General features: G+C 32.9%; 1 protein-coding gene across 5 annotated transcripts in view; it reads right to left on the bottom strand.

Annotated features, from left to right (window-relative positions):
- Window positions 1-1,621: 1,621 nt before the first annotated feature.
- Window positions 1,622-10,234, bottom strand: part of mop (tyrosine-protein phosphatase non-receptor type protein myopic) — a 69,005-nt gene continuing 60,392 nt past the window's right edge. For 4 of the 5 annotated variants that reach the window (XM_069842307.1, XM_069842306.1, XM_069842310.1 and 1 more), the window contains one exon: window positions 1,622-6,511. In XM_069842307.1, coding sequence (XP_069698408.1) covers window positions 6,159-6,511 — 353 coding nt within the window. In that variant the 3' untranslated portion in view covers window positions 1,622-6,158. The remainder of the gene's footprint in view (window positions 6,512-10,234) is intronic. The other variant, XM_069842309.1, reaches the window with a different exon arrangement.

Raw genomic sequence — 10,234 nt, 5'->3', positions numbered from 1 at the left:
TTTTGGAATATAATACCCTGCTCCTGATGTTCCATCATCAGGATTTAGAGATCCATCTGTATAAATTTGAAGGTGATCCTTATGTACTGCAGAGTAGTTCCATGGAATCTAACTTAAGGATGTATGGAGGATCATTTTTGGAATGATTTTCTGGAATTTGTATGCTATGTTCTGGAATCACCCATTTCCATGGAGGAATTTCGTTCACAATTGGAGTTTTAGCAATGAGTGTGTCTGTGATATAGATTGGTATTTCTTCTTTTTTTATTTTATAGAAATTACACAGGATATCAGCTGACAGTTTGAAGAATATCTGAGATCTGGATGAGGCTTGCAATTTTAAATGTATTTTTAGATCCTTTTGTAATATAGGTTGCAGCCGCCAAATTACTCTTCAAGGAACGACCACTCATATAAATTGAGGGAAAGAAGGCAGAGGATGGACACTGGAAAGTTTTCTTTTCTCAATCGTACTATCAGGGACTGGAATGCTTTACCTGCAGACTTACTAAAGGCTTTACCAACAACCAAAAATGCATTTAAAAATAGGCTTAAGGACCTTACTAATAGACGGTAATTATACACAGTATTTAAAGGGTGTAAATGATATGTTGTTATTGAAGTGTTGTATCAGTGAAGAATTATGTTGTGTCAGTGAAGTGTGTTGTATCAGTGAAGAAGTATGTCATGTCAGTGAAGTGTGCTGTGTAAGTGAAACGTGTTCCTGTCAGTGAAGCTTTATAGTTTATAGTGGCAGTGCAAAGAATTTGAACAGTGAAATGTTTTTGAAGTGGTAGTGAAATCAGGATAGAATCAGTGAAATGTGTCGTAGTTCCAGTGCAGTGAGTGAGTTGACAGCGAAATGAGTGTAATGTTGAAAGGTACTTGTGGAGATATGAACATATACTCGTGGGTTTTAGTTCGATCCTAGTTTTAAGATACAAATTAGAATATTTCAAATGTTATTTTAAGTGATCATTTCATTTAATTTAGTATATTCCGTTGTTGTTATTATTATTATTATTATTAGTATTAATTATTAGTATTATTATTAATTGTATTTTTATTTAATAAGTTTATTATTGTCATTATTGAGTATAATTAGTTACCACTGCCACCGGGTATATACCCATTGCAGTGTGAATAAATATATACATATATACATTATCTGAGTGGTTGAATATTACATTCAATTTCTAGGGCAACAGTTGACGTGGTTTTTGGTACTCCTAGGCATAATCTTAAGGCTGAGTTTTGAAGAACAGAAATTCTTTGTAGAAGAGTTGCTGATGCTCCTCCCCATATTTCACATCCATAGGTCAATTTTGATCGTATATAAGCATTATAAAACAGACGCATTGTCGTAATATCTGATCCCCATTTCCACACAATAATGAAAACTAAAACAACTCGTTTGAAGTTTCTGTTTGACAGAGCAGATACTGATAGCTCCAGCAAACTTGCATTTCAACTTCTTGTAAGGTCAGGATTAAGTTCAGTTCTTAGGGATATTGGAAACATGTTTTGAAGTTCTAAAAAACTTTAAAGACAAGTTACTTTAGCTTTCCTGAATCATCTTTATGTAGGAGATTAGTAAACGTAATAATAAAGAATATATAAATACTCTTTTAAACATATTTTTAATATCTTAATGTCACTATGTCAACGTTATAAGCAGGTTCAGATTCTCAATCATACAAACTTAATATCTCACTTCTCTGTCACTGCTGAATATGCTAGGCCTATATCAAAACTGTGAAGCAGTCACTCTAGCGTCATTCGTGAACAGTTTAACAGCAGGCAAATCATGGTTTTTATACCACACATGGAATACCACGCCATAGCTATATTCATATTTTATACAGTTATAAATAAGCAACATTCAAATACTTCAATTTAGGCTGAAACAAACTTCAAAAAAACCCGTGAACATTATTTTGAACTACAGTGAAACCTGCCTTTGCGGTCACTTCATTTAAACGGCCACCTGGCCAAAAGGCCAATTTTCTCTGGAACCAATTGGATTTTCCATAAGATCAATATAAATTCTCTCTCCATTTAGCGGCCACCTCATGCGCCGGCCAGCGGCCGGGGTCTATTTGGATTGGAACCTGACTATAACAGTCACTGTCCAACAAAAAATCTTTTCACGGATACTATTTGACCTATTTTTTCGATGGTTAGAGGACAGGGGACAATAGCTAAGTGTACAACAGTACACCCTCCATATCTTCGGGGTTAGTTGGTTACTGTTTATGACTCTTTTGTCACTATCCACTCCGACCCTGCACAGCTATAAATTCTTACTCGTTTTAAAGGACTGAAACACGGACTTTTTCTATCGAAAATGTCACAGTATGTTTTAGGTCAGTAGTTAACCATTCGATTTTTTTTTTCCTCCTCTTTCTATCTTTCTCTATTTGGACCAGCTTTTACGAATGTTTCTTCTTTTCATACAGGTTTTTTTTTCAGAGCCCTCCCTAACAAAAGTTTAAGTTTTAAGAAAAAAGAGTGTAAAGGGGGGAAGTTGGCAAAAGACAGAATAACCCTACTGTTTTTTTTTTGTAATGCTGCAGGAGAAAAAGAACCACTTTAATGATAGGGAAATCACTGAAACTGAGATGTTTAAAAAATGTTGACATGGGCTTACTGGGGGTGAAGTGGACTGCCAACAATAAAGCTTGTATGCATCATCATTGTTTGAGAATTGGCTATGCGATTTCAATTCGAAGATTAAATGACAAAATCGCAATGTGATCCGTGAAATTGGTGTTTCTTCCCCCAAATACACCACATCTCAAGTCCCTTGAACAAGGTATTATTCAGTCATTTAAACTGAGGTACCGCAAGCGAGTTTTGAAAATGCTAGTTGCCATGAATGGAAGAGGCTGACATTAATATGCACGATTGTTGTACGTGCACAGTACTAAAAAGTCAACGAAATTCAGTATTTTCATGCTGATTCATAAAAACCGCAACCTCAATCAAGCGGCCACCTGATAAAACGGCCATTTTACAAGGTAACTTCAGATGGCCGCTTTAGACAGGTTTCAATGTATACATTATTTAAAAATAGAAGAAAAAATACCATATACTCTGAATGTTGAATATTCAGATTATTAGAAATTACGACATACAAGAAGTCCAATGAATAATACAGACAAGAATAGAATTACTTAAAATATAAATGCGTAACACAGGAACTGGTAGCAAGGAAAGAAGCATATTTTTCAGAGTGGAAGCAGCATCAAGCAAAATTAAGTGAAAACTTCAGGTGTATTGTGAAATCGTACCTGAATATTCTTTAATACACAACTAAAGTAATGTCTTACAATTACAGTTTTCCAAATATTATACTGAACTCTATTCAATATAACAAGGAGGATATGACTTTTGAAGTAGATACATTAAAGTAAACCTGTGAGCATTAAATTATGAAACTATTTTATTAACTACTTTTACCACGTACAATTAAATAAATATTTAAAATAAATTGCTTTCTCGCTAAGCGCAGAAAGCATATATTATTGAATGTGGATAAAATATTTAGCACCTAATCAGGTTTGTTGTCTGCTGTATACTTCATAATCATAGTGAAGTCAGCTTACCATTTCATAAAATAATATTCTCTCTCTGATAGTGTTTGTGTTCCTCAATTTTGCCTAAAAACCTCAGACATTATAAGTTCTTACATACATATTAGTGTTTCAAGGTAATCGAATTTCATAGAAGTTCTAAATCTGCAGACTTCTCCAATTGATTTTTATTCACATACCAATAAATTTAATGTAGAACTATTTCCATTACACTATTGTAATTAACTGTGTTTCACTGAGAGTTATTCATGATTTGGTTCTCAGACGAAGTAATCACAAAAATTATCTTTAAAAAAACGTTCATCATCATCCTAGTTATTTGAGAAAGATTTCACATGTATTGAGATGCTAGTACAAGGAAAGAAAGAAACTTAGCATCACCATACACTGCTACAAAATATGAAAGGTGAAGTGCATAGTATTTTTTTTTTCTGTGCATAGCAAATTCTGAGTGTCAGAAGAATTCTTCATTACGTTTTAATATACAAAAGAAAGAAAACGTAACTGAATGTTGCAGTACTTTAGTGACAAGTTAAGGGTATATGTAAGTGAACGACCACAAATATTATCAGAAAATGCAGGCTCTAAATTTCTAAAATTTTATAAGGAAATGAACTCACAATTGGACAAAAATTACAAGGTACCACAACAAGACTTATTAGAACTTAAATATCTGATAAAAGTATAGAAAGTTACTAATAATATTTTTTAGAATTCACTTTTTACATTAAGTTAAATTTTCCAAAATTTGAAACTTTTCACACATATTATTTCATAACTCCACAACCATTAGAGATAGAATTATGCAATTTTGTACACTGATTTAACATGCATTTATGCAAAAGGTAGACTACAGTAATGCCCATTTCTTTGAAAATAGAAAATTTAGGTCACCAAACATTATGCAAATTTTAATATATTTTATATAGGACACATAAAAAATTAATTGTATTAAAATAAACAACTCAACATGTCTGAGAATAGTCTACTTTTCAGAAATAAGTGTTTATTACATGCAGGAAAAATATTGAAGATGTCAGAGAGACCATAACAATGTTATGGTTACCAAATGATGTAACTGCAGAATTTTTTTTTTTTTTTTTTTTTTTTTTTCATATTTTGATAAAACTGGTTTGAAAAATATTATTAGTAACCTTTTTTAATACTTTCATTAGATATTGAAGTTCTGATAAGTCTTGTTCTGGTACCTTGTAATTTTTGTCCAATTGTGAGTTCATTTTCTTATAAAATTTTAGAAATTTAGAGCCTGCATTTCATGTTGAATCTTTCGTACACTACCTTTAACACTTGAATATAAATAATTGATTAAATGGCGATCATACTCGTGTTAATTGTGTAAGCATGTGTGGCTAACATCTGTTTCGGTGCTTCTTCACACCATCCTCAGTGTGAAGAAGCACTGAAACAGATGTTAGCCAATTAACACGCGTATGATCGCCATTTAATCACTTATTTATAGCCTGCATTTTCTAATAATATTTGTGGTTGTTCACGTACATATTCCCTTAAGACAGACTGTAATTAATATAGTAATTTATCAGAGAGTTAACCTATTTGGGTTACCATGGTAAAATTTAAGAAATATCACACAAATTTTGCTGTGAAAGAAAGGAACAGTTGTTAATTTTTTTTATGTTGCTTAAGTTCCATGAATATTCTCTTAAACATTACCTATGTTATTAGAAAACACATCTTATCAAAACAGGAGGACTGTCATTTTTATTGGTTTACACTAACAATGCATATATCACAGTACAACATGTCATTTCATTTTCTAAAAGAAATATCCTTAATTTCGTAAGAATATTTTTGTAAAATCACATCCCACATTGAATGAAATCATATTTTCTTATATTATGTTGCATGTTTTATTCTATAAGATATATGAATTTACACAGATGAAAATGAAAACACAGGCAATTGAACACGTATTTTATTCTTTCCTTAGTTTAAACTCAATAGGTATGCAGGTAATAATACTGAGCCAACATTCAAAGCCATAGCATTTGCATAAAGAAATATTCTGCTGAATGCGTGTGAAGAAGTCAATCTTATGTAACTGTGAAAAATGTAACATTTTGCAGCACTACAAACAGCGTGTTTACATCTGAAAAATTATAGCGCAAAATTGAATTCCCACTTATATGTGTAAAAAATTTAAATAAAAAAGTTTCGTCTGAGAAGATTTAAACACTAACCACTGATTTACTGTGAAAAGTAAACAATTTCATCGAAGAATTTGAAAATTATAAATTATACCCAAACATTATTCCATATATTCCAACAATTATTTTTTTTCTAATATTCGATTTCATTTTGACAGTAACAAATGAGAATGAAAACATCTGCACAAAACTGCAATGCAGAGAAAGATATTATAAAACTTTCATACCAAGTATATAAATTGTAAGGTACTACTATATTATAAACATGTGGAATAAATCTGGACTGTGATAATTCTAATAAAATGTACAGTTCTTTACCTTAATCCTAATCTTCATTTAGCAATATTAAGAATCAATAGCCAGCACTCTTAATAAATCAGAGCCTTTTAAGAGGCCACAAAGGATCCAGCTGGCTTAATGGATCATCAGACTTTTCATGTGTCAATTCAAGATTTGCTCCTTTCGTTTTGGATGTGAAGTTTTCTCGCGTGAATCTCCTACGGGACTTATCTGGCGTTCCTTCAGCATTAAGATTAAATCGAGTCAGGTCCATCGCCAAGCCAGAAGGAAGCATAGACAAGTGAGGGTTTGGAGAAGAGCTACGTGATCCAGCTACACTAGTGACACTGCTACGTCTGCTGCTGACAATGCTACTTTTCCTACTCCCACAACTCTGGAGCTGCACATCGGCATCATGCTTTCCTTCACTGTTGTTGCTGTTTACTGCAACTGCGAATTTGGAAACAAAATTGATTAGTTACAGAAACACAAGAGAAAAAAAATACGTACACAAAATAAAGTTCTCCATCTAATAATGCATTTGCAAAGAATTATAAATTGCTGTTCGAATAGAAGGGCAACTAGATAATTATGAGTTTGACAGCTACAGCTTACATCTCTGACATTACAAAGGTTTTATTATTTTCCAGAATTATGAGATAAACTTTTCAATTCACTCATGCTATCAAAATAAGCAATGAAAATAAATGATTAAGTACAACAGTAAAACCTCGTCTCTGTCATATGCTAAAATAAAAGAATGTAACTCAAGATTTCCAAGGTATGATGCCTTGTCAGTTCGGAGAACAATTTCGCATAGGTACTTATTACAAGAAGTAAAGAGATATTATTATAAAGTCGTTCAAGGTAAAGTATCAGTATCTTCAAAACTACAATAAAAAACGAAATCTGTTATATAACATAACCTGAATGTAGTCTCTCTCAGTATCACTCATGAATTAATACCGTTTATAATCAGTGTCCATGACGTGAAATAAATAATTTATTAATACTGATTTTATTTACAACTGTAAGCTAAGAAAATAAAAGGAACTGAGAATGAACAACATTCTTAAGGTTACAATTAAGAATAAGAGTATTATGCTAGGCAAACAATGATTATGATGACGATGATTATATTTTTATTATTATTATTATTATTATTATTATTATTATTATTATAATATTGTTTCAATAACATTCTATCCTTTAAAACGTGCATTAAATGACCAAGTTCGTCATCGTCATCGTCATCGTCATCATCCAAGTGTCAGACCTTGGGGCTTTTTAGAGTTTTGCCCATCTCTTTCGTCTTCATAAATTACTGTCAAATGACCAAGTTATAAAAACAAATTAGTAATAATTAGGCATGTAACATAAGTGTGAAAGAGTTTTATTGAAAATTCAAGTTCTGTATCAGAACAGTTATTTACAAGAAAGTACTGCTGATCTTGGAGATACAAAGAACTCCTATTTCTCGAACTAGTCTCGAAGTCAACGTTAATGAAGTGTTATTCCAGGAGTTACTTTTATCATTGCAATATAACTACATGTTCATATTAACTCCAGTTTTTTTAATACAGAAAGACAGAAAAAAATATGGAAATAGTAGAAGAATGGTTTAAACTTTCACTTTAAATACTAATAATATTTTCATGATGAGGGGGGGAGGGGAAAGACAGGTCGGATAAGATTAAGGGTACGAACACATTGACGATGGTAGACTAGCTGGTAGAGTAGCTGGTAGCGGTAGTGGGGGAAATGAATCGCTAGAATCATATGACACCGCACACGTTGACTCATGGATGGTCGCTTTACTGCTAGCTTTCCAGTATGCTGTAAGCTCCAAGAATGGTTTCCGTCATTCTTTCAAGCTTGCAGCGCAAGTCTCGGCGTGGAGTAGAGAGGCATTGGAGAGGTGGTCTGTGGACCAGATGTCAATGATGACTTGTGTAATTAGTAGGGACGACTTTTATCAATTATTTGTGTAACTTACTCAAGTATTCGTGCTTTTTAATTTACACAAATTTGTATTTTATTTTAAACTACGCGCGTTTGGTTTAGTCTTAACGTTAATTGGTCATAACTCGGTAACCAGTAAAGATTTTGAGCAGCGGTAACTTTTAAAACGAATATCCATTCTTACTCAACATTTTTCACGCTTTGACCCTCCATCTAACTTGAGAAACAAAAAAGTTTACCGCTTACCGTAAATTTTTTTCTGTCAGCAGATCACTTCAAAGTTAGTATTTTTTTCTCACTTTTAAAAACAATATTTTGACTTCGAATTGTTTTCTATGCTTCCCTGGACATTGACCTATCAATACAAAAAATTGCAGCGCGATTGTTTGAATATCATAGATGCTACGACGTGATAATGTTAAACGGAGCGGGAAATATCATTCTTGTCTACTCAGACTATCAGCCAGCCGCCTTGAGCATACCACTTGCTTCACTCGTGGCGGGAATCCTGTGTCAGTGGTTGTAAAGTTTTAAAACACTACACACAATGGATGTAGAAAAACTGATTGCTCGTATGTTCGAAAGACCTGTCACGACATTAACTTTTCGTATAGATTCAAAACTGGAGGTAGATTTTAATTAATTTTTTAATTACAAACTACTAATGAATTCGGATGAATGGACATCGTCGTTCACCAATAGGCCTGATTTGGAGTCTTCGATGTCATTTCAAGAGTTTAATCGCTTTCTTCTGTATGTGCCTTAATACCACGAAAAATAAAAAAATAAACAAATAAATAATAACTAATATCAATCAAATTATTGAGAATGTTCACTAGGCACTATTTTGTAAGAAATGTACAGTTTAACTCAGTGTGAGTATAAGCCATTCTTCCTGCAAAATAGGATTCCCTGGCAATTTTTCCAGGCCTTCTGTATGAAATCTTTGGTTAAATAGAGGAGATAATCGAAAGTTTCGATTTCCACTTTCGGGTAGCTAATGAATTTTTCTGGAAAGTTCCGCAGATATTTAAAAAGATAATATTCACCAAACGCAACCCTTTCATTATTTATAGGGTGAAGGGAACACTCTCGAGAAAAGAATTATTGTAATAATAACCACTTTGATCCTGCACTGTCTAATAAATCAAATTCGTCCTCACTACTTGAATCCCTTGCGATATCAAGTCTACACAGAGATTCCAAGGAGATGACCTAATCAGCTGTGATTAAAGCGACCTGCAAACAAGCTCCAATTTGTGCACACCAAGCTTCCTTGTCTTTCATCTGATAGCGGAGCCTGCTAGCTTTAAAGCTAGGCGCCAACGTGTTCGTACCCTGAGGCAGGGAAGTCTCCATTCTGAAACTGTATGACTCGCCAACGCCATACATCAGTCATTTCCATCAGAGATTATAAAGATGGTGAGAGTCAAAAGATGATAAATGCAGAAGAAGCAGCAACAACAATAACTCTGATACTATAGAGCACATCACGCATAACAGGAGGTTATTTTATTCAATTTATATGGATTACACCAATGGTATAATAACACAATAAAAATCATCATGCAGTAAATGAAAAAGTATTAAGGAAAATATTCCTTATTACAGATACCAGATGAATCATAGGAGCAGCCACTTTGACAAGTGTGTTGTACAACTATTTTGTGGTATACGAAATTGTTTCCTGCCAATAAAATGTAACCTGCTTTTATATACTTGAAAAAAATTTCTGGGACCATATGGAATAGAGATTACATCCCAGTATCCTGAAAATAATTTCAGGACGCATATGTTCCGATTTTCAGCAAACAAGGAAAGAAAAGAATAGCATTTAATTTCTTTTCACACGATTTTATTCTCCATTTATGGGTATGATAGCTCAAAAGCGTTAAAAATAAGGATTTGACAAATACATACAACATTGAATTTAAGTTCAACTAGGTTTCAACATTTGTTTCATTGGTATGTCAGGGACAAAGTATTTTGCTCAAGTCTAGGTATGGTTATTGTCGTCAGTATTGATTGTTCGTTTTCCATCTGCCTTTTGCTTCAGAGTTTGATATTTAAAGTTCGTTTTATACTTAAGAGTATAAATTGTTTTATCCATAATTTCTTCCTTTAATACTGCTAGTACTATTATATAATAAATATTTGTGTGTTTAAATTATAGATCAAGTCCGCAGCCTCCATTACAGAATATTTGAACTT

The sequence above is a fragment of the Periplaneta americana genome, chromosome 12 (assembly GCF_040183065.1).
Source record: "Periplaneta americana isolate PAMFEO1 chromosome 12, P.americana_PAMFEO1_priV1, whole genome shotgun sequence".
Classification (NCBI taxonomy): Eukaryota; Metazoa; Arthropoda; class Insecta; order Blattodea; family Blattidae; genus Periplaneta; species Periplaneta americana.
The sequence above is the reverse complement of the archived record's forward strand: the minus strand, read 5'-3'. Positions and strand labels throughout refer to the sequence as shown.